The 26129-nt window shown below is 37.8% G+C and overlaps 1 protein-coding gene across 1 annotated transcript in view; it reads left to right on the forward strand.

The window, feature by feature from the left end:
- PTPRN2 (protein tyrosine phosphatase receptor type N2) overlaps window positions 1–26129 on the forward strand; it is a 654118-nt gene that overhangs the window by 69663 nt on the left and 558326 nt on the right. The window contains 1 exon segment of the mRNA XM_074157635.1: window positions 1255–1305. Within this exon segment, the coding sequence (XP_074013736.1) occupies window positions 1255–1305 (51 nt within the window).

The following is a 26129-nucleotide window of genomic DNA, read 5'->3' on the forward strand; positions in this document are numbered from 1 at the left end:
CATAGGCACGGCTGGGGAGAGAGAATTTGCTCCTGTATTTAGATGTGGTGAAGTTCCTGGTGTTTTTTTGATGCATAGTGTGAAACTGCTTGAGACTGCTTAATTTTGATAAATCCCTGTGTCCATTTGTAAGCCTAAAGTACTTCCCAGGTAGGCTTAATTGTGATAATATGGCAGTTTATGCATTCAAAATACATCTTCATTTCTTGGAGTCTATGCGGTCCTAGTTCTCTATCTTTTTCAAAAAAACCCCACAAAACCAAACACACAACAAAGAAATTACTAGTTGGGTTAACAGAGTGCATGCCCTTAGCAATAGCACAGGATTTCATGCTGCTTCTGTACTTGGTCCTTGTCCCTGTCCCGCAGTGTGGAGCGACCAGAGCAGATGTGTATCCTGCCCACTTCTCTGCTGCCCTCATGAATATCATCAGCAGTTTGTTTTATTTGAAGATAAAGGAGGTAATAACTAGTGTCTCATTACTTGATTAGGTAATAGTAGCAACAAGGGAACAGAACACTTTTATCCATGAAGATGTATATAAGTGCATGAGCTGGGACTGCCAACCTGGATGCAGTTTCTAGGGTGAGGTTTGGGGCCCATAAAGCAACATGCTTTGGAACAAATTTCGTGCTATAAATGGAAAAAAACCCTTGGGATGTTTTTTGTAGACCTGTATCGATTCGTCAGCTGTCTGTGGAGGTATTGCAGTGTTGGTATGGACGGCTTAATTTTTAAGCCTTTCTCCAAAGAGTTAGTGCTCCTGAGGGGCTAGCCATGGTCTATGGTTGCAGTTACCAAATATAAGCCTAATTTGAGCAATTTATACCAGATCCCTAGGCTTGTTTCATCATTGCAGTAGAAATATCTTGAGGAAACTCCTGATTTGTTGATGTATATTTTTGTAGTGTATTGCAGTGTTACTCTGCTGTGGTATAATGCGTTCAAAATTGGGAGAACGCGAAGTTCCCCATGTTACTATATGAGAGAGATGTGCACAGAGAAAACTGAACCCTCAGTAGAGGTATTTCTGGACTTCAGTAAGGTTATTCTGGACTTAACCAGTTAGTAAGATGCGTGTCTAACCAGACCTGTTTCCATGTTCTTGACTTTCTGTACCTCCCAATTTGGACTCCTAAGACCAACCAAATGTCTGACTCTTGTTGAGCAGTTAATAGCCTGAAAGATCTTCAGTCTTAATTATCCTCATTTTGATACCTGTATTAATTTTCACCTTTCTATTGTGTTTTTAGGCTGCCTGTTTGAGGATGACCTTTGCAAATCTTTTGAAATCTGTGTAAATGGTAAGTCTTCAATGTTTTGTTTGCTGACTACTCCGTCCTCCGCTGTGTAATTGTGATGTGGTTGATTCAATGAGCCAGATCTATATATGAATGAGAAGGAGAGGAAAAGGTGGTGGTGGTGGTGGGGAAGTACCAAGTATGACTATCCTGGTCAGCAGTTAGGGAAAATTTAATAGAGTTAAAAAATATATAAACGTTTTCTCAATCTTGAACAACATCATCTCCTTTTATGAGGAACAGATTGTAGTTAAATTAAACACACTGAAATATGCTAACATTTAATTTGTCTTTATACAGGGTGAAAATAACTGTTTTGTTATCCTCAGGTTGTTCATCTTTTTAGAGGATGATGTTGAGTAATTACCAGTCTCCTTTTCTTCAAAAGGTTATTTATTATAATAAGAAAGAAGATCTAAAAGGAAGACTACTGTTTTTCTTGATTATCATGCTTCCTTTTTTTCTGTGATTTTACTCGAACTATGCAGAAGCAGCTTTCTTGTGCTCTCCTTCAAAATTTTTCTCATAAGTCAATACAAATGTATAAATGAATCTACTGGAATAGCAGGAAAGACTTTTTCTGACAGTGGTCAAAGACTGTTAGTGTGCTATATGAAAACATTTAAGTCTGGATGAAGGATGAGCCATGTTTAGAGAGAGATCTTTTGAAGAAATTACTGTTTTAAAATATGTAGAGTGGTAATTAGGGATTTAATTAAAAAAAGTATTATATATTAAATTTCTCTTTGTGAATATAAGGCATAATGAAGTAGTTTTGCTTTCCATCAAACCCAAGAGCCAATAATATAGGTCTTTAATAAATAAACTTTAACATGTTAATTTATCAAACACTTAAGATGAAGTGAGATTACATTTCCAGTATTGTTGAATGTCAGACAAAAGCAGGCAGGAGAGGGAATAAAAGACAGAAAATAGGGTTGAGGAGCTGAGAGGAGTTAAAATAGGTAGGAGGTTAGAAACAGTACATTTATTAACATCTTCAAAGGTAATTCTTGTGTAAAAGTGTTATTTGAAGTTATTCCAATAATATGCAAAATTTTTACATTGACACTTTCTATGACTAACACCAGGGATGGTAGTGGCATTTTTCTACAGTAGTGTATTTTGCTGACTACTAATGATCTGCAGTGCCTGGGCTGTAGTCTTCCCCAATACAAGTATATTTAATTGGCTTTTATGATAGGTCACTGTTATCTGGCGGACAGTGTATAATGGGAGTTTATGCAACAGATGATAGTAAAGAAATAAATGTACTTTAACTGATGGCAAATTCTTCATTAAAGAAGTTCCTCTAAAGGTTACTTCACATTTTCTTACTCTACCTGTTTTCTTAATTGAAGACACGGGTTTTAAAAACTCAATGTGACTTTCATTAGAGTGCAACATTAAACTATGGAAATAATTTCTTTCTGAATTCAAAGATAATCTCTTCTGTAGATCTACTCTTATTTTGGCATAACTGTAGCTTAAAGAAATGTCAGTAATGAATAAGCCAGTTGATCAATGATATTTCCTAATGGCTGGTCTTAATTAAAAAAAAATACATGCAGAGATTCTGTTAATGTCTTTAAGGTCACTGCAAAGTATTTTTTTTTTTCTGACTGGGCAAATGTTGTCTAGAGTGGATTTTAAATGCTGTCCTTCATGCAAATAAAAATACACCATTCTTGAGAAAATTAACAGAAACTTTGGAAGATTGTACTTGGGAGTATTAAAATACTATCAGAATTAACTTTTTATATGTACCAGAAAGAAGAGGGCTGCTTGCTTCTGCGCAGTCCTTCCCATTTTTCCTGCCCAAACTGCTTCTGGTTCAACGGTATTTCTGAAGTTCTTCAGAAATCCTGGTATATTAAAATGCTCATGCTTAGCTGGATTGAAAGCTTGGGAACTTCACTCTGTGGAGGTCACTATGCTCGGGAATGGAGCTTACTTTGTGTATTGCAAGGTCATGGAAAGGTTTGCCTCCTTTGTTGTCACACAAGTGCATATTTCTGAAGTACAGTGTGAATGTGGGTAAGAAACAGCAGTTACTTTTGGGTAGCATCTTTGAAGCATCTGTGATCTGCAGATCTGAGTCTGGCTCCTGCAGGAAGGATGATAATTTTGATCTTTCTCTCAGTCTCCAGCAAAAGTAACTGAACTGACTGCATTTTAAAAATGAAACTGAGTTTGCGTATTGAAGATATGTCACAGTATTTGTTATGTCATGTCATCAACTTCAAGGACTTGTCATGCATCAGACTTGTAAATGCATAACCAAAACACCCATAACAGTAGTTTCATAGCTTTAAAAAAAATACTATTCTTTATTTCTCATTTATTTTGAAGAAGAGATTGTCTGAAAGATTTTGGTAAATGTTCATTTGTTCATAAAAAAAAAAAGATGTTAAAAGAAACTTCTTTTATTGTTAAAAGCAGTGTAATCCAGTTGTAAGTTCTGATATAAACCGCGTAACTATCAGTTGCATCACTTCCATCTGTTTAGGTCATATGCAATTTTCTCAGGGCAAAGAACCTGCTGTAATAATGATTGTTGACTTTTCTGCCACTTTCCCTCATCATATAAAGGTCTCTTTTGGCTTCAGTGATGGGTTTGCGCTTCTGTTTGTTTAATAGCTCCAGCAACATTCATGCAATATTAATTTATTTCCATAAACCTTTTATCAGTTTCCTGAGCTGCACTGACTCATCAAGTGGTTAAAAAGGAACATATTGTTTCATGTTTATTTTAATGGTGTAAGGATAAGCCAGGCAAAAAGACTGAGTTAATTTTCCTGGACTCTTCCTTTGCAAAGCTAGAACTTTGCAGGGTAAAGTGGCTTAGGTGTCATTTTATTTAACTTCTGGTAAATCATTACCTCTCTCTTACAGTTGGAGGAACTGATATTTTCACCTATCTAAAATGCTTGAAGCATGAAAGCTTGTGGCTAAGAAACTTGATGTGAAAGGTGGATGTGCTAAGGAGCTGCAGACCCTAATAGAAAATAATCTAGCATTCTATAAGCTTGGAAATGCTTCCTCCCAGTAAGTGCTGATAAGATTCTACAGATGCCAAAGGAAGCAAATAATAGCATCTTAATTAGACAAGATATATGGAAAGGAAAAGACTAATATAAGGAATAGGATTTGAAATGAGGTAAGTGTAGTGACACAGCTGTAGGTAAAGAGGGATATGTTGCTCACATATGTTTTCCTGTCTGGGTTAGAAGCTTAAGCAAATGCGTTTACCCCTGTGTGTATTTTTATTTCTTAACCGTTATGCCTAGAATGTGTTTGTATGAAAAGGAAAGGAAAAAAAAGGCATCAAGAAGGAATTTTTAGATGATCTCTAAGACAGAGATCCTTCACTTGTCCTTGAACACTTGTATTTATATATTCAACCTAATGCAGTTGGATAAGTGGGAATATGTCATGTTCTGTTTTGCATTTTAAGTGATAAGTAAAGCAGTTCATGTGAAACATCAGCTCACATAACCTCCTTGTTGGAAGGTTTAAATAAACTGGCTCCTGAAAGCAGCAAAACAAAGACTAGTTCTTATCCTTTCTTATGAAATCATGCTATTGAATTGTGGTAAAGCTACTGGGAAAGACACCATGTGGTATAGATAAAAGCATTCATTTCAAAATATTGTCCTTATTGTCCTTATTCCTCCCTTTATTAAACTGTTTGAACTGCTCATTTAGAAGGATGGCATTCTTTCCTTTACGTTTAATCTCCAGACATTTTGCTTCAGAAAGAAGCTTTGTGCTGCGTTTTATCCATGCGTGGGTACCATGATATCTTTGCTCCTTATCAACACAACCTTTATAAATCAGGGCAGTTTTATTTATGAAAGATGTTGTGGCTGCAAGCTTCCTTCCCGCATGAAATCATAACAGGGTTCATGCAGAACAGATCAGATTGTAGAAAACAGCTCTGTGAGGCCAACCAAAAAAGTTAATTACAGTCGTTGGCGCAGTGTGCATCATTAAGTCAAGCCTCAGTGACAACCACTAAACCTCTCCTAGGAAGACACGGTCTGATGTCTGCAGCAGTGTTTGAAGATGCTATGCTTCTGAAAGGCTGTATAAACAGCTATGCACAGCTGAATCAATATTGCTTTATGTATGCAAGCTGCACTTGTTAGGAAGGACTTAGGGTAGCACAGTGTGTCAAAGGCATCCAAGTGTTGGAGTACAAAGTCATGAGCCTTTCCAAGTTTGGATGTCTCCAGATAGTTCAGAATATTAATGTACTTTCTTCCTCAGCTATGGAGCTCCTTGAACATTTGGAATATAAGTGATTGCATGTGCTGGTGATGAGCCATAAATGGTAAACATGTGCTCCAGATGATAAGGGAAAGGAGTCAGGATCCCTGAAATGGTTTCTTGAACTTAATGTGTTATGCTTTAAGGTTTTCCAGATCATTGCCTAGTAGGATGGAATTACAGAGGGAGATGCACCTCAGCTTTGTTTAGTTAACAGATGTCTGCAGCTACATCTGCATTTGCAAGGTGTTGCTCTTACAAAAGCTATAAAAATTTTGTCAAATAACACTAAAATCCGTGCCTAAGCTTTCCAAAGCTTTTCAGTAAGAATTACCTTTGTTATAGCTAAATTCAGACTTTGGAGGGTAATGCCAAGCAGAACCTCTATATGCTGTCATTTTACTGTATGTACAGAGAATTTCTGTGCTTTCCAAGGATGTGGGAATTCTTCACAAGTAACTGAAGTCTTAATACCACCCTATGAGATAAACCTGATGTTGTAATTTCTAACCTGCATTGTGAGGTAAATGGAATATATTTATATGTTTGGAGTAAAAACCTGACTAATTATTATATATGGATTTACTTTCAGTGTTTCTTCCACTGATCAATTGTCAGAGACTTACTTATTCAAAACATATTTTAAAAAAATTATGTCAGGATCTGGTATGATACTCAAGAAGGAGAAAATTTTAAATCTACCATTGTATCATGGTACTCTGAAAACCCACATCTTCAGAAGTATTTACACATTTCATTCAAATGAAATCAAGGGTGAGTTACCACCTAAATATGTTTTAGAATCTATGGCTGTGAGGATGTGTGCCTTAGTTAAAAGGTGTGTATGAACTCTTTTTGAAACAATTCTGTGTTTACATCTGTGGAAATAAACACCAAGATTGAAATTTGTCACATAACATAATGGGAAACAAGCAAGGAGTGGGAATAAATAAGTGAGCAGAGTCATGTAACAGGAGCAAGTCAATGATATGGAGTTTTTTTGGGAGGGAACCTCTGGCTCCCCATCAGTCTGTGTGCTCCCTTTCCCCTGACATTACTCTCACTTCTCCTTGTTGTATGAAGCTCTAAAAATACCTGTATTAATGACAGTGTCAGATCTCTTCAGGATTAATGAGTGGAAGAGAAGTTCCAACATAACTAGGAGTATAAATAGTGAAAACACAGTGAAGGGGAGTCGGAGATGGTGACTGTAGAAATGTCAGGGTTTCTCAGCTCTACCCCACCCAACCATGCCGTGCTTTGCAAATAAATTGTACTGTCTCAGTTTCTAAATGAGGGGGCTCTGGTATGCTACTGAGTACACTCAGCCCAGTGTTCACTGACAGCAACACTTTCAACATTGATGCTGAACGTTTCTGAGTTATTTGAGGTAAAATCACTGTGGGGAAAAAAATAACATTCCAGTTTTACCATGAGGTTATAAATACCAGGGTAGTGATGACTTCATCTGCTTAACCTTGCAGTAGAGAGTGGTGCTTTTTTTTTTTTTTTTTGTCTTTGAAGAAAAGACCCATTCATCTTCCAAATTGTCTACTTGTGTCTTGTTTTTTTTGTCTCAGTATGGTGTTACAATAGCTACCTGTGTGATAGTGGGGTAGAATCGTCTAGCACAACGGGCATTAAAAGTGGAGGAGTAATCAAAGGTGAAGTTACAATCTTCTCCTTAGGAAAAGTCACTCGGTGTGATAACACAATTATAGTTATCCACCATCCTAGCTGTCACTAAAAGCTTTATTATGATGTGTTTGGTTTTTTTTGTGTGTGGAGAATCCCAAGTTGTAGCTCCTGCAGGGCACAAAACCATCACTCAGACTTCCCTGACAGCCTGCTGTCCAGCAGCAAGTGAGAGGCAAATATGTACAACCATAAATCTACCACCAACCATAGGTGATCCTTTATATTCCTGCATTCTATGCTAGTAAATAAGTCTTGGAGCTGCTCAGTGTTGTACAGCATTATTTCATGTGGTCAGACCTCCTTTTTTTTCCAGCTTGGGCAAGAAGGCTGCTGTGTTGTCATAGGGAAACTTCCATTTCTATATTAGTGTTGTGATTTGTGGTAGAGTATTTTCAACCATAGGTTGGAGAGGCTGGGGGTTGTGGGTGGGGTGTTAGATCACTGAAGAATTAAATTTATCTAGTATCTCTTTCTGTGTTACCCAAATTATGTATTTGTAGTGATAATGTGGATGAGTATCCAAAATCTCATGTAATGATCTGATTTTAAGCAGGATTGAGGTTCTGGAATTTTTGGATTTGCTTTTTTCGGGGGGGGGAAATATTCGGTATTTCTCCATTGAATATTTGAGTTGATACAAGTCTTCCCTCTTACAATATGCATGTGTGTGTTTTATCACAAAAAACAAGCAAATCCTATTTGTGTGCTGCTTTTTTGAAACTTATACTAGGCTGGATACATACAATTTAGGGTAGCTTAGAAAATGTATGTTACTCTAGCATATTAAAACCCAAGTATATTTTCATGAAAATAATTTGAGATATTGTTTGTATCATGTATCTTATTAGCGTGTGGTGGACCACTTCATTAACTCTTTTTGGTTAAGTTACATAGCAGTTGTCAGCACATTTGTTGGACCTGTTCAGAGATGTTCCCTATTTCATTGTTTTATTATACGAAAAAAAAAAAGTAGTTGAAACATTTGGGAGACAGTGGAAAAGTACAGCCTGTTTGAAAAGAGGCTTTAGGGAGTCTCAGTAAAATTTCTGCATGATGAATCATGAAACACAAGACCCTGAAAAGGACAGCATGGTCTGTACAGAAGAGAGCACCAAAGGATAATGTTCTGGCAATGAGGTGGAAAACAAGCAAGTCCTGGCTTGGAGTGACACTGTGGTGGTGCACCCCTGCTGAGAATCCATCATACTTTTTCTCTTTGTTGTATCAAGGGGCATTCAGAAGTCTTGTGTTTTACTTCATGAGTAAGGTGTTTGGGTTGTGGCTTTCTAAAGATTGAATAATAGACAGGTTTTTTTTTTTTTTCTTTAATGGTTCACCTCTACTAAATTGTTCACTAAAAAAAATCAAACCCAAACAAAGCCCAAAAAGCCTGAAAAACCGGCATAAACTTACTTATGAATAAAGAGCAGTAATAAAGATTGTCAAAACAAAGGAGATGTGAACTGAGTTGGCAGTGACAGCTACATAGTTGTATTGTGATTATTTTACAACTCCAGGTTTGAATGAGATTAAATTTTTTTTTTTTCCTGATGTTAAAAAGGTATCTTCTTCTTAGCGATCTGATTACTTAGGAATGTGTAATTCCAAACATGAAGTGCATAGCTTTAGATCTACTCTCTTATTTTGGGCTTCACCTAATATCTGTTAGATGTGAAACTCTGATATTTGCCTTTGTCCCCCTGCATATCAGTAAGTGAATACTATATAAATGCAGCAGTGGTTAACTCAGTCAATCAGATTAATTATTACCACTAAGTATCAAGGTACTTTGGTAATTAACAGAGGCATTGACAGGAATGTCAAAGAGGATAGACTAGAAAACTTTGAACATGTTTTCTGCCTGAGAAAATTGTATCTTTCTTTTTGAAAACTTTGGTAATCCTGTTTCATAGTACATATGCTTAAAATATGGGGTAATGAATCAGACTATGTATTTAGAAAATGTACCAATTTTACAAGGCCGTTGATGAATGACTGTTGACTATTTCTTCTCTGTTTTCTTGGGTGTGTGGGAGGTAAAGCTGTAGATTTCTTAATCATCTCCTGAATAAGACCCTTTTTGATGTTTCTTTACAGTTACGAGATTCTCTGTGTTTAAGATGCATACCTTTATTTTTTTTTCTTTTTTTTTTTTTTCCCCCTCTCAAAAGTTCTGTCAAAAATCCTTCTCCCTGTTTGCTGGCCAGACAGTGCATTGGTTGACTGCTGTAGCATCTGTTGCATTACAATGCAATTTAATAAACACCTTTTTGTTGCAGACTTAATAGCATTTGACAAGCGCTAATGATTTTTTTTGACTCTCAACCTACCTTTAGACAATAAACTTTATAGGGGGGAAAAAAATGTTATTTATGGTTTGCAGGGGGTAATGTTGTGATTCTGGCTAAGTAATTTCTCAAAGAATATGAGAAAAGTGAGTAGCAAAACATTATGACTTGGATCACCTGGAAGTGTGTCTGCCTCAGCAGAGCAAAACTCTGATTACAGTTTCTGCAAGACATAGTGATGTTTTTGTCTGAAGATATCTTGTATCTGGATATATATTCAATAATAAATAACATCCATGACATGTCATGTAAGAAGCTAAGGAGGAAGGAATTAGTTTAATCTATAATGTTCTAAATATGAGAGGCAAGTTCGCATGAATATGAAAAACATAAATATATAATTTATATGAAAATAACTTTCAATGACTGATTTTTCTGAACAGATGAACTAAATAGATGCACCACTTTCTTTATTTTAAAATTTAAAAAAAAATATGTAGAAGCTCTATCCCAAGTTGGGTACCTATTACTGGATGTCCTTATTTTGAACTGGGTTGGATTCAAAGTAGAAGGTTCATCCAAAGGGAGCTGGGAAATATATAACTTCCCTTTATTCTAATGCTTAGAATAAATGCTCTGTAATAAAGAACAGTGACAGGCTTTTTTGTTCTATGTCCTCATTAAATAAATAAGAACAATCTGAAAGTGAACTAATCATAGTACTGCTGATTAACAGGTAAAGACCTGTTAATGAAAAGTCATTCTCCATTATAAGCCATTCAAAGCCTTTAATTTAAACAGAGTTTTCTTTCATGCCCTACAACCTCCATGGCAACAGCAACAAAAGTTGCTCTAGAGGTAGGCAGAACAATAAATATATTCTATGGTCCCAAACTATTTATTGTAATTTAGTCCTTTATTTAAATAGCTTTGGCTGCTGCTCTGCATAAATTGAGAAATATTGGGTTGTTTTTGCTGCTGTGTTAGCGTGTCCTCTCTTGGCTCTAAGGTAGGATCAGCATGATTTAAGAAAGTTGGTAAGAGCAGTAGATGTTGAGGGAGAGTAAGGGATATAACATTTAACGTTTGGACTCTAAACTCTTCAAGGAAATATGCCTATCAAAAGGAAATGTTTTGGTTTTTAATGCAGCGAACATTTCTGTTAATATTGTATTTGCAATATTATGATAAGGTTGAAAATGCGTACTCATTTTATTTTATTTAATCTTGGCCCTTTTAAGATTGCATTTAGTCTCTAAACTGCATTATCTCTCTGACTCATTTGGAGATTAGACTATACTATCATAATTTTTCCTTGGAAGTAACAGGACAGGTATGATTGTGAGCAGTTGCATGTTAGGCAATTTTTCAATGGCAAGAATGTCTTCTGTTAACTTTCTCTATCTGTTATTGAGCTTTAATTGATTCTTTCTCTATGTTGAACTCTATTACAGATGAGGAAGAGGTGTATTATCTAACCAGAATCTATATAATGTGCTGATGCGGGGGTGTGCAGGGGAAATTGAGGGTAGAGTAGAAAACTAATGAGACCTTCATTCAGATTTTTTACTTTGTCCTGTAGTCCTCTGTTTTGACTCTACATCATGCTGCTGTGTCTTTGTTCCTGTGAAATGGAGATAAAAAGGGTACTAGGATAGATTGAGAGTTAGATGGATGGACGTGTGGATGGTAATGCTTGCCAATAGTTTCATAGCTTGTTGGACACTTATAGAAGACAACCTGCAATACTGAGTCACAGAGGAAGCAGTTTAAATGGAATGTGGATTTCCCAAATTAGATCCATTTGTTTCCTTTGGAGGTGGAGTGGTTTTCAGGGGTGGGTGGGGTGGTGCCATTTGTTTTGATTTTAAGTTTTAATTCATTTTCTAGCTTTAAGTAATAAACTTGGCTGTTTCTTATGTTTATTGTGACATTAAAAAAAAACCCAAATCTTTCCAAAGGTAATCAGTCAGTCAGTGCCCACTTCAAGTCCCTGAATCTAATGCATTGCCAATTAGAAGTCACTCCTTGCTGGGCTTTATTTCAAGTTATCTAAAAATAGATTTATACTAGCCCTCCGAAGTGGGTGTGTTTTTTTTAATGAATTAGGTCATTGGGTAAAATTTTATTTCATGAAATATTACTCTCCACAAATGATGCCAAAAAATGACTTATAGGTTTCAATGTATTTTGTTGGCATGGTAATTGAAAATAAGTTATGACTGGAATAGAGGTTAACAGAATATTTTAGAAAGGAAGACATCTGCAGCTTCAAAAAGGAAATGATAGTTCAGAATTCTAGGGCTAAGGGGTTTTCATCATACATTTTATTCTCATACAGTAGTACATGAGTAAATATTTCCCTTTTTTAATCTGAAAGTCTCTGCATTAGATATAAATGGGAAATGGGCGTTCATTAATTAAGCTGCAGTAAGTGCAAATTTCAGTGCCATTATAAGCTGCCTTTTTAGAAACCATGACAATGACATTAAGCATTTGCTAAACAAAATCTGCTCCTTTATGTCATGCAGTTTGCATCCTGTTTACTATTAAGAAGTTGTTGGCACAGGCAGAAGAGGTTTTGTTAAAAACAATAAATAAACGTAATTTCCTTGGTCTGAAATCTGCTGGTTTTAGAAGTGGAGGTTTAGATGGAAAAGAAGAGGAGGTATAAATATTCTACCTGTTTATGCCTATTTTTTTTATGATCTTGTACATCAGCTGTTATGATTTCATGGAGCTGCAGCTCTCCTTACCTGAACCTGCATCTTCAAGCAGAGAAATACTTGCTAACCATGTAAGAATACAAATCTGTTCCATCTTCACAAGGAAGGCTTACAAGCATCCATTTGTAAAGGTCTCCTGCAGGACATGGGGGACCATGATTTCAGGTCCCTGTCTCACAGCAATGGAGATCTTCTTACTCACAGAAGAGCAACCTGGGATAATCTCTGCCCTCCCCATGGCAGCTGGTCATCTTGCAGTAACATGGGGAGGAATCACAGAGCCAGGAGAAGAGCAGGGGGGCATTTAATCCTTTCTTTTTTTTTTTTTTTTTTTTTTGGAGTTTGGGATGCTCACTTGGTTGGCAGAACATATACAACAGAGAAACCTTTTGGATTAAAATAAAATCAGAGACATACCAAATCCCCTGAGGTTTAAATTCATATGTAAGTAAATGGCTACGAACTGCCTCTTGTTTTCAAAGTGGTGCAGAACTTAGTCCCATCCTCAGTTCATATCCCCCAGACTGTTCTTTATGTTGTTTCAACTATGCAGGAATTGCTCTGCAGTTGGTTAACACCAAGCTGACTTTTGTCCGAAAAAAAAATAGCACATTCTGGCTATATAATCAATGACATAGTCTAAAACCATTCTATTAAAGGAGGAAAAAAATGCAAACAATGTGAGGAAACTCATTTGTCTGTTGTATAGAAAGATGATTACGATGATATGTGAGGTTTTCTTGCTGGAAAATACAAATTAATGCAGGTCATTGATTTTTAAAAAGCATTATCCTTTGCTAGACAAGGAGACTTTGTAGGCAGTCTAACATACTCGCAGAGGAGCAGAGCCATATGTCACTGCAACAGGGTTGTCCTTTGGCTTGAATAAAATGAGAATGTGAAAGATTTTATTGCTTTGGGTGTTAATACTGGTTGTAATGAAGATGAAACAATTATCTACAATATCAGTGTGGGAGATACTGCAGTTCAAGTAGCAACAATTTAATGGGGGAACAGATTGATTTATTTCTGCTTGTTTACTGTCTGTGCCCATGAGCTGCGCTGGCTACACAGCTGGATCTGTGCTCTGCAGAGCTCTGTGGCAAGCTCTTCCCCCCCCCGCCCCCTCCTCCCGTGAGCAGCTTCTCAAAAACATCTTACACAATTGCACTTGAAGAAACTGTGAATAGTATTGATTAGTGGCCACTTTTACAGAAGGTGGAAGAGAATCCAAGCAGGGCTTTAACGACTCATAATTTTGTCTTTTGCTGTTAACAATATCTGAATCAACTTCAGACTCAACTGAAGAATGCAGCTCTTTCTGGCAAGACTGAGAAGATGATGATGAGATATTCTGACCTGAGATGCTCCTTACAGCAACTTTGGTGTGGGGGACAGGGTCAGCAAAAGTAGTAGTTTGCTTTTCTTTGAGCTGGGCCACAGTGAACTCTCTTCTCCAGAGCTCCTCAGCTGAGTGTTGTTTTTTCATGTCTAGTCACACTGTCCTCACTGTATTGGAGCAGAGCCCAACACTGACCTGACACCTTTTCTCTTTGACGTGGCCTGGGATGCCCTGTATGAGCAGCATCTGCTGCTTGAAGGAAAGGAAGCTGACAGGTTGTTTGAGTTTTTTTTTTTTTTTTTGCAAATCAGGTGTGGGGATACTGAAAGGATGCTGAATGGGGAAAGAGATGCTTCAGGACTGTGGAGGAAGCCTGGAGACGTGCACGAGAGGGAGGAAGGAGTGAGGGAATCTCAAAGGTGGTAAAAGGCTGGGGGCATCTTGTTTTCCCCCCCAGCCCTCCTTCCTATTAACACCCTCAGCTTTCCTTCCCAGGGTGTCACCAGAAGTGAAATTCAATTTTGCCTCTGTGGCTGAGGGATCTCCTAGGCAATGACAGGAGCCTCAGAGCTGGGTGAGGAGAAGACATGGCTCTGGTTACTGTTCTGGAAAGGACACCTAAGGAGAAAGCATGATGGTGGAGAGGTGCAGAGCAAGTGCCAATAACTTTCAGTTTAGCTTCATCAAGACTGAGATAAAGTAGCCATTTCTGTTGTGCCAGGCTCTCAGATTAACTTGCGTGTTGTCTTTTGCAGCAGCCACTTGGGTTAAAAGCACAGAAATTGCTTAGCCTACCAGCTCCTGAAACCTTGGAAGTTTTTTCCATTGACACCCCATTATACCTCCAATTCCACCCCCAGATCTGTTACTAACCCAAACTTAATATTGATCTGAAGTACTTGTTTGTTCTTTAGATTCATAGGAGTCCTCCACGCATCTTACTGTGCTAAGTCTTGACTTCAGAGTCAAGTGTTGGGATATATTAGTATCTTAGGTGTTTCTAAAAGCTTATATGAAATTGAGAGGTGTGTAATGTTTTGGTGAAGTTGCACCTCACCAGCAATTTTGAAGAGAAAACGGTAAAAAATAGTACTAACGAGCATTATTATATATATTCAGAAATAACATGTAAATGCTATTTGCTGTAGGCATGCTTTGACTTTTATATTTTATATTTGAATCAATCCATAATTTAGTATAGCTTAAAAACATAGCAAATATTATTTAATTTTCATCTTTTTAAAGGAATATTTACTTTTAAAATGGGAAACTTGCCCTTTTTTATGGGTAAAAGGTACAATGCTCTTGGGGAAAATTAATTTATAGGGTTGGTCCCTAATTTTATTCCATGAGTCATTGTCTGCTCATTTGCATCGAGTGCTTGTGTGAGGAAAAGGCTAAAAGTCTTGCTTTACTTGAGCAGTGAGTTAGCTTCAGTGCCTGAAGTCTGGGAGATCATATAAAAGATGGAGACATATAAGGGGAAGAAAGTTTCTTTTCTTGAATCTTCTATATACTTTGAGGCCTGATAACCTTATTTTCAGAGAATATGAAGTATGAAAAAATTAAATGCTTTGTCTGAAGTGAGAGTTTAGGAAAGAACACATCAGAAAAGGCCAGAAGACACAACAATTATGTTGACATCATGCTTGTTCTGTAGGAATGGTGAGTTCTTCTTTTTTTTTTTTTTCCTAATTGTTTTTTCCCAGTCAGGCAAAACCCCAACAATTCTGTGATGGGCTGATGTACTTGTTTGTATGTTAATAATTCTCACCTGGTATTTCTGAGCAGTTGAGAGTCTGTTTGTCACCAGTGCTGGGTGGAGCCAGTTGGCAGGTGTAGCGGGTTAAGATGTCTGGATATCTCTATTAATCACTGTGCCTGTTTTAACAGGGTTAGTCTGTTATTGTGGTCTTGCCTGAACCAGCAGTGGTTCAACAGTACCTGGATGAATTAGCTAATCTCTAAATCCCATTGCTATTTGTTTTGCCTGATGCATTTGCTAAGTTGTTAAGATAGGATGAAAGGTGATAGCAGTGTAGAGCTGTCACCCAGACAGGCTTGATTGACAGCCCTATAACGTCAGGGTCATGATTGAAGGTACTGCAAAGAGAAGCATAATTGGAGCAACATAATCTGTGATTCTGCAGAAAATACCGTTAGTGAAGTAGAAATGTGATCCGTCAGGGGTTGGTGCCAGTGTGGTATGTGGAGTTGTGGATGGGTGCCATAATGGCAGCTCCATCAATATTATGGGAAATTCTGAATGAGTGGATAAAGCCAGATGCCAAGTTCTACTCCAGAATTACCTAATAGCCTTCTTTGGGTGTCCATCGTTATTTAAGTGGCAGACAATGTGGAACTGGTAAGCAAGAACACTACAGAGGTAAATTCACTACTCTGACAAGTTTCAGTCTCTTAAAAAATGCTTCCTTACTCTGAGGTGGGCTTGAGTAACAATAACATGGCTTAGAAGTTTTTAGTACTGGTTTTCAAATACCTGGTGTATTTTCTCTTTTTGTTCCTGTGAGATAATTGAATTATCAGATTTAGTGGCATTATGTATGATAGAAAGGAAATCCAAATAAACTGTCTTGTCCAAGAGAGCTAGAAATGCAGTTAATTTGCCATATAGGAGCCATGTACCTTTTCCTGTTAAAATTAGTTCTCAGAGAATGGAAGAGAATCAGTGAAACTGGTGTGCAATAACAAGGAGTAATAACATAATGGGTTGTGGAAAGCTGATGGAATTGGGACTGTTTTCGTAATAGGCAATAGAGGAAGCAAAGAATTCTATAGCTGCAGGAGATTCAGAAAAATTGATAGAGCTGGCAGGTACCAAAGAGAAGAAAGAACAAAAAATATCAAGACTTAGAAAAGTAATTAAAGATTACAAAGTTTTGCAGTATTTATGTGACCACTTGCAACTCTGCAAATCTTTTGCTGTTTAGAATAATTCAGCATCAACTGTAAGTGGCAGCAGTGACTGACAACTTAGTGTTGGGTTTTTGTTTTTTTTTTTTTTTTTAAAGAATATGGGTTCTCTGTAAAACCACTATTATGTCGGAAAGAACTTTCTAAATTTTCTAATGTCTTAGAAACAACTTGTTGAAATAAAATTATTTTTTCTTTGTGGCATGCCACCTGTCTTAAAACAATGTTCATGTGTAACTGTGAACAACATAATCATGGTGAAATGTGACGTGCAAGAAGTCTTACAAGAAAATTAATACTGAGGTGTTCTCCTATACAAGAGAAGTTAAACTTTGTTTGCGTTATCCATACCTGTGGTATAATTTCTACAGGTTTTGAAAACTCACATGCTTAAAATAAGTTGTTACCTGAACAATAATAAGATATTATGGTCTTGGGCACGGCCTCGGCAGACACAGCTCTCTCAAATCCACCTTGTTTGTGCTGTTGTGGCCAGGATGCCCTTTCCAAATCCTAAGCCTTGTTTGAGTGTCTTGGCTGCTCTCTCCATCTTCCAGATGCTGCTCCCCATCTTCCTTGGCCTCTACATGAGCAAAAGCAGGCAGCCTGACTCTTCTCGTGAGTCTCTGCCTTTTCCTTTCCCTTCTCTGGTCAAAATATTGCTAACGTGAAAAGAACACTTGCTCTTTTCTGTTCCCTGACTCTTGTGGCTGGATTGTCTGGCTCGGAGTGTCTGTGGCTGATGCTGGCAAGGATGATGTGGGCTCCCTTTTCTACCTTGTACCCTATGAGGGCTGTGTCCCGTGTGGGCTCTGCAGCCTAGTGGGCATTAGGAAGGAGAGGGTTGCCTGTTGGGCTGGAGTTGGGCTAGACGCACCTTACGAAAACCCCTCTGGTCCTTGGCGTTTGCCTCTTGCTTTCATCCCAGGAATACCCTGGGTCCAGCTGAAGTGATCTTCTTGGTGTATTTGAGAAGACCTGGGCATGTGCCAGAAATGGCGTCTCCTCTGCCACTCTAAACAGGTGGCAGGAGGGAGCAAGGTATACCCCCAGGCTTTCAGCATTTGGTTTGCATGGAGAGAAGGTGAAATAAGATTGATTATTAAGATGGATTGTATCTTCTGCTTGGCCAGAGGCATGTTAATGTTGGCCAGACATAGTCTGCATGGGACCTTTGTGCAAATAGAAAGTGGTCTGCCAGAGGCCATGTTGTAATATCTTATATAGATGCTAACCTTACATATATATGTTTTAACCTCAAAAATCTGTGAGCACAGAGGTAAGGTGATACTGGGAGTTAAACCCAGCTTACAGAGTGTGTCTCGTCCTTGACACAGCTCTGTAACCCACTAAAGATCTCTTCCCTGATGATCAGAAAATCCATAAGCAGAAGCACAAGTCTTATTTTTCCTCCTGCTCTAGGGAAGGTCCTTCTCTCCTCCTGGCCTGGCAGAGGCCCAGACTGGCAGCTCACTGCTGGGTATGGTACTCTGGTTGCCAGGAGGTTCAGGTAATGTGTTGGGGATCTTGTGGCTGGCGGTGTGCATTTGGGCAGTGAAGTTCCCCTGGGCTGTAGCTGTGGCTGTGCTGCTGGTGGGAAACACCTCCCAACCATGGCTGCTCCCTGCCAGGCTGGCAATGTGGCTTTGTGAAATCCTCCTGTGGCTGGAGATATGTCCACAGCATGAGGCTGTAGGTGCATGGATATTTCACCAGGCTCTTTCAGTTAAGAACAGGGCAGAAGTGGTATTTTTCATATTTTTTTTTTTTCAAACCTGGAACTGAACACCTCCAAAAAAAATCTTTTGCTGAATGTGCATTGGGAGCGTAATTTGGACCAAACTCTAACTACTGATAGTCAGTCAGTCATTCTGTCCCTTTTGGCCAGCTCTGATCCTTCTTCCCTTCTCCCATACACACACAGGTTTATTTTACTGTAATAATAACAGATGCGGAAATAAGGAAGGTTCCATTTTTAGACAGTGCAGGGGTATGCGGTGTTCATGTTTAAGACTATGGCTTTAACAAACTAATTTATTTTTAAAGGAGAAATTATAGTAGTACCCGCTGTCTGGAAAATGTACAGCTAAAACGACTTATTCTGTAATAAACGTACATATATATAGCATACTGGTTATCTTCTACATGATGAAAGTATTGTCTGGGGAGTAGTTGCAGCAGCAGAGCTACCCTGTTTTCTTTGCAGTTCTCTGCTGACCTGCTTATTAGATGACATTCTTGTTAAACAGATGAATTTATGAGAGAGGCATTTAGGGGCACTGATGTTGTTAAGGGTCTGTCAGCACTTTTGTTTTAACTTTTATGAATATACAGAAACTGCTCATCTTTGGTCAGCAATAGGCGGAAAACAGCCTTATATGATCAAAATATTATGTTTTATTTGCAATTTTATACAATAAGTAGTTGCAAATAAAAGGAGGAAAAACCTAAATCTGCTAAAATACATCAATTCTATCCAAAATTAAAAGATTTTAATTTTCAATTGTGCATTGTTTTACAGTTTATAATATTTGTCTGGGTAGTAGTAGAGGGGAAACTGCATTTTGCTGAAACATTTAATGTTTTGTGTTGTGACATGATTTAGTGTGTTTGTATTTCATATTTTTTTATTATAGTGGGACTACTTTTGTTGAAAGGGAATTGGTGTAGCAGTACTGTTGTATTAGAAAAAAAAAGTTTAATTTTGAGAGAAGATTCCTATCTTCCCATGAAATTTAAAATACCGAACAGTCTGTTCTCCCCTGAATGAATTGCTCTCTCCTCCTGTTCCCTTTCATTAGTCCCTCCTTGAGTTCTGACCTTTTATTTTCCTGCATAATGCAGCTCTGTCTCTTGACTCCTCATCAACCTCTCGCTCTTGTCCCCTGCTGAGGCAGGCAGCCCTCAGAAGCAAGTGAAGGGTGGATCACACAGAATTCACAGCTGAGCATCCAAATATGCCCTGTGAACATCACTGGCGGGTGGTGACAGGCAGGGCTGACCAGAAAGCACAATTCATAGTCTGGGCTGCTGCAGTAAATCCTGAAATTTTGCAAGGAAAGGGAATTTTGAAACTCAAGGTTTGAAAACACAGTGAACCAGCATCCTGTCCCCATAACTAATAGAGCATCTTGGTTCAGTTAGTCAGAAGACTGACAACTTTTTTTTTTATTTCTATTTTTTTAATAGAAAAGCAACCTGTTAGAAGGCTGTGGAGCTGACTTCTTAAGGCTAGTTACACTGTCATTATGCTGTAGCAATCCTAGTTTTAAGTGTGCTTCTATGGTAGCTGGAGGAAATGGTAGCTGTTAAATCCTTTTATTATATGGTGTGATTGGCAGTTACACATGCAGTATAGCTAGAGATGCCTCTCAGTAATGGTTGTACACCTTAGGAAGTCTGATAGATTCATCTGAGAACTGATGTGTTATTTATTGGTAAGTCAGCATGAATAGGTGTAAATTATTTTGATGTAACATTGTACTGACCCTGCTTATATCATAGATGAGCAGATGGTATGGAAAACATTTTGTCCTTATGCCAGAGAGAGGCTACGAGACTGAAAAGTAAACCTGAGGCTGAAAGTCTTGGGTGCAATGAGCTCACTGTTAACAGCTCTGGATGAGCTGGCTGGAGAACAGCCCAGGCATCGCGACTGCGCAGCACCTTTCCTCAGGAGCAGCAAATCCTGCAGAAGGCACGGGCTCACGGGCAAACACTGCCTTGCCAAAAGAGTTGGAAAAACAGACGGCAAGCTGTGACTGGTATGTAACAGTGCGAGGAGGCTATTAATTACCTCCTCGTCAGTCAGTCACAAGTCCAAAAGGAGTGGATTCAGGGAGGTTACAGGTTATTTTGGGGTTGCCCATTTTTTTACCACTATTTTTCTTTTGTCTGCATACAGTAGGATTTGGGAAAGCCAGAGAATGTGCTGCTTAGAGGAAAAGGTTTGTCCATCTTGATGTCCTGGTGTGGTAACTGGCTTTCCAGATTTTGGGGTGAGGATTCAAGGTGGTGCTTTTTGTTAGCAGTGTGCAGTGCTAGAGATCAAAATGTGGTTCTCTGACCAGCAGCCATTTGCTAGGAGAGTACAAATGCAATAAAGGAATGAGTGATTTAATTCATACTAGCACAAGTATGTAATGGAACAGGTTTCTGGAGTGCCTGTATACGTTCATAAAAAAACTGTTCAGGTGTATGTCACTGCAGTTATACCAGGTGTGTGTCATATAAATCAGCAGAAATACAGTGTGTCGTAATCATTAGAGGCCCAACTCAATCACATACAGAACTGCAGGAGAATATTTACTGCGAAGGCTAAGTGAATTGTAACCCCTGCTTATACATGCTCTTTTGTGGCTGTATCTTGCTCCTTATCTTAGATGCTATAGTGGAAATCCACAAGGAAATAATACTTACAAATTCAAAAAAGTTTTTATTGAGCAAGAAATCAGTTCACACCTTCTACAGCTACAGATCAAGATGCCTAATGAGCATTTGACTATACTAGGAATGGGAAAAGAGTTGTAAAGGGATAAAATATTGTGTCATAATGTGTAGATACAAAGGACTGGGTTAAGGAGTGTAACCTATATAAGTTTTATTCTTTTTTAGGTGCTTGACCTTGAGCATAGAATTTTTAGGTGCAATGCTCTGTTTCTGAGATGGTTTGAAAAGCAACAACAGTCCTACTATTCCCTGTATAGTAAATGCTTTAATTTTTGATGCTTGCTCTTTTAGCAGAATAACACTTCTGAACTAAATGTAAATGCCTCACAGGTGTTGTTTCCATTTTAGTTCCTGACTTGCTTCATAAATGACCGTACCTCTGAGGATTATAAATCAGTTAGAAACCACATACTTAGGTGATTGTTTACTGGAGAGGATGGGAAGGGGTATATTAATACACGAAAACAGAGCTGTGAAGATCTCAAAATTCCTTCAGTTGCTGCTGAAAACACCTGTTGAAAGGCAATTGTGATAGCTGCAGTGTGTCTAAAACTGGAGATGTTTTAAATATTAGTTTGGCTTGCAGCTGTTACTGGTTTAAAAAAAAAGTGATACACAGTAGCTGTTGAAATAAGCCTTTCATGTGTATTATGGTGTAGATTTGTACTATCCAATGCCAATGATTATGTAGTTTGAAAGATTTCTATGCAAATATCTTTGAGGCAATCTCATATAATGAAATAAAATGGATCCCTATGCACAAAAATATGACGTGACCTGTTGTATGTGGCACAGGCTTTAACGGATAAACATAGATTTATATACATTAAATGTTTTTCTTTACTTTTATTTGGACTTCTTGGTATTCAGCTATTGATGCAATGTCCTTTCTGAAACTTGAATCTTCTTGACAGTATAATGGCAGTTCTGATTTGGAACAAATCTGCAGTAGTAATTGTAAAAAATTAGTCCTCTTCTGTGGTGACTTGGCAATGTTTTTCTTCTCGTTGTTCTCCTACTATTTACACCTTAATGAGAAGTAAAGTACTAATCATTGCTGTATGCCCCTCTGAATGTTCAGAGAGGCTCATAGTGTGAAGCAAAAGCAACTTCAAAAGAACGTCCTGTTGTTTTGAAGAAAAATAGTGTACAGCATTGGAAGTTGATGTGACATGGGATTATTGCATATGAAGAAGAAAAGAGAACAACAGAAGTGAGGAGGTGGGTTATGAAGTCTGGTAAACACATTAACTGAAATAAATATCTTAGATCAATCCATCTAAATCTTTTCATCTTAATTTAAATGAAGAAATGAATTGCACTAAGGATACAGCTGCTCTTATGAAAAATTTAGATGTTCTTTTTTTCTTAACAGGAAAGTTAGAATAATGATTTCCATAAAGCATGTAAATGATTAACTTCCTATCCATTGTATTTTAAGTGGCACAAAAATTGACCTGAGGAAATAATACATAGTGCACGTGTGATGGGGAAAGTCCTTTGTGAAAGAAATTTCAGCAAAGACTTGGGTTAAGCACTTTGCTGGAATTCTGGGAATACTGCACTACATCCGCTAATTTCTGACTTTCCTTTAAACTTACTATTTACCTTTTCAAAGTAAACACATGAAGTTATGTCTGCAGTACACAAATCTTTCTATTTTAGTTTGCTTTATAGCAGAATGAAGCTGACCATACAGGTCTTGAAACTGGAACCTGGACCAGCTTAGAGTCATAGTGTTGGACTTGACCTAAGTAGCTTTTCTCAGAGGTGAATTTTATGGTGCAATTTGTTATGGTTAAACCAACCAGATCACCACTGGGGGGGGATTCCTGTCTCTTCTCCCACCCCAGCCAGAAGCACCCACTACTTTCCTTGTGCCAGATCTGGGGGTTTCTCTGGATTCAGAGCCCTTGTTTTAAATCTGCTTTGGGTTTCAATAAATCTTCCTGGTGGATAAGTAACGTGCCTGCACAATTATGTGAGGGAGGAAGATAGGCATCCAGAGCAGACTGTTGGGGGAGAGGGAACTAATGTATTTGCTGTCAGCAATTTTGTCTTAATTATGATGCAAAACAGCTTCCTTACTAGCTCAGTTCCAGAACTAGATTTACGTTTTCATAGAATCATAGAATGGTTAGAGTTGGAAGGGACCTTAAAGATCATCGAGTTCCAACGCCCCTGCCATGGGCAGGGACACCTCCACTAGAGCAGGTTGCTCAAAGCCCCATCCAGCCTGGCCTTAAACACTTCCAGGGATGGGGCATCCACAGCTTCACTGGGCAACCTGTTACAGTGCTTCACTACCCTTACAGTAAAGAATTTCCTCCTAATATCTAGTCTAAATCTCCCTTCTTTCAATTTAAAACCATTACCCCTTTTCCTGTCACTACATCTCCTGACAAAGAGTCACTCTCCGTCTCTCCTGTAGGCTCCCTTTTGATATTGGAAGGCTGCTATGAGGTCTCCCCGGAGCCTTCTCTTCTCCAGGCTGAACAACCCCAGCTCTCTCAGCCTGTCTTCGTGTTTTTCTACACTTTGTGGGTATTTCAGTTTGTCTGGCCCTCACTGCAGGGTCTCTGCCACAGCTTCTGCTCCTATGATTGTGCAACCTAATTTGAAATAATGGAGTTTAATGAACTGACTTGTCATCAGCATTGTGGTTCATGTGTTGCCAGAGGAAGTGTGGTTTTTGAAGTGGTCTGTGCTTTACCTTTAGAAACTAAATAGTATAAATGAATAGAGGGTCAAAATCAAATTAATTTAATTCTGGCTTTTTCAGCGGGTGTAATTGAGAGACTTGTGCAATAAATCAAGTCTTTAGTATCTTTTATTTAATGGGTTTGAGTCAGTAACCTGAAAAAATTTTAGTTGGGAACATGTGGAAGAGCACACCCCTATCTGTAGTAATGATGGATTTTTAAATGGATTGTGGATTATTCAGAGGGTAAGTTTGTCCATTTAGTGATAGCATTAGGGAATAAATAGTTATACTATTAAAAAACAAATCTAGCTATTTCCAACAAAAGATGCATTTTTCTAAAACTATTTTTGTAAATTCAAACAATGCATAAAAATAAGCCCTGTTATGCGAGAGTTGGGCTTTTTGTTTACAAACAAGGTATTGGGTTAAATGATCTATTTTGAGAGAATGTGGAAATTTAATATTTGCTAATCTATATTTAATTTTTTTAATAAAGATTTGGGTTTAGGTACCCAAAGTGGAAGATACATGAAATTTTTTACCTCATAAGTCTTCCCAGTCCTAGAAGAAGACAAAAGAATATGTGCTATCCATGTAAAAAGTGTTGGTTTTGTGGCATTCCTTTTGAAGGCTTTATGGGGCTTCCAATCTCTAAAAGCACATCCTGATTTTTACAAAGATTATCCAAAGGTGTAATTAAATTACATAACCATCTTGGTGTGGTTGACTCACTGTAAGGTATGCTGTGTAGGAGGTATGCAGCTGCTTAGATGAATACTTTTATTTTGTAATGAATAGGCTTGTAAAGGTGAGAGTTCAGGTTCAGAACTGAAACTTATAGGAAACTTGGCTCGTCCAGAGTTTAGGCAAAGAAATGACCCTGAAACTTTCACCAGTCTTCAAATGAAACTTCAGTAGTGTTGGAATAGGTAAATATGAATTTTTAAACTGGATTTTAAGTTTTTACTTGGATTCATAAGAGTTTCTGGGCAGCTGATCAGAAAGGATTCAGGCTACTTTTTAGAGTTGAGTTCAGTGAGTGTCTCATACTGGGAATGAAAAGACAAACCAATCTCTGTCCAGGCCTTTGCTCATCTCGCTGCTACCCACAACTGTATTCTACTTGGGATTTTCACATGCAATATGTAGGGGTGATTGTATCTGTTGCAATGTCAAGGCAAACTCTTCTGGAGTGAAGGGTCAGGTTTTTTCTTTCCTTGTTTTTTTTTTTTTTTCTTTTATTTGGGTGTGCCTCCTGGCAACAGAAAGAAGTGCATGTGTACAAAATCATAATTAAATTTAGGAAGCTTTGCATATAGAATGACCAGGTCTGAGAAATGAGGGGAAAAAAAACCACCAAACCAAAAAACCCCCCAAAACTACAACCAAAAAAACCAAACCCCATCAAGTGTATATATATAAACATATATGTATGTCTATATATAAAAAAGAAGAAATTTTCATTAATGTATAGAAGCTCAGAGTAAAAAAAAAAAATCCTCCTTAAGTTCTTGATTTATCATTTGTTTTTCAATAACTTAAGCTCCCATATTGTAGCTTTTCTCTTCCCCTTCCCAAACATATAGCAAAAAGCTCAGGTTCATGAATAACTCAGGAGGGCAGGGATGACACCCAGCCAGAGCTTAGTTCTGCTTTATTGATAATAGAGCTGACAGTTAAGAACAAATCTACAGAACGTAATTGCAAATCCGTTAACCAAGCAGCACACTGAACATCTGCAATGGAATTGGCACCTAAATTAAAGTTAAGCATTAGTTTAAGTTCTCAGAAAGCAAATTAGGAAGCTAACTAGATCTGTAATTGTTACAGAGATTGTAATGAACACAAAGCTGGACTTGAATTCATTTGGGTTTTGTTAATTCAACTTATTTTCCCCATCATGCACACTTTCATGTTTTTGCTATTTATATAGCTACAGCAGCAAGGAGGTCCAGTCACATAGTAGGTGCAATATAGGCAGAAAAGAAATGAGCTTCCTTGCCCACTTCCAGTGGACATAGAAAACAGAAGGAGACAGGTGAGGACTGTGAGGATACGGAAAACATAAATGAAACTAAACAATAATAATCTAATATCCAGGGTACTGAACACATTGATGTGAATATACAATTGTTAAAAACAGAATGTGTCTAATAATTTTGTTGATTTTTCTTAATTTCTGTATCTTTAATATAGTTAACTGTTAATTAAATTAGTTTAAACTAAAATAATAATTGCATTATTTAAATAGATCAATGAAGTTAAATATATTTTTCTAGTTGTGCTAGGATGTAATTATCCTCTCACTCTGTGCTCTCTCTTGCCTTCCAAGATCTCTTGTGAAGGAAAAAAAAACAACCCATCTGTAATGTCACTGTTGTCATTAAGGGAATAAGAACTCCTTAAGAGATTAA

This window comes from Numenius arquata, chromosome 12 (genome assembly GCF_964106895.1).
Source record: "Numenius arquata chromosome 12, bNumArq3.hap1.1, whole genome shotgun sequence".
In the NCBI taxonomy this organism is placed as follows: Eukaryota; Metazoa; Chordata; class Aves; order Charadriiformes; family Scolopacidae; genus Numenius; species Numenius arquata.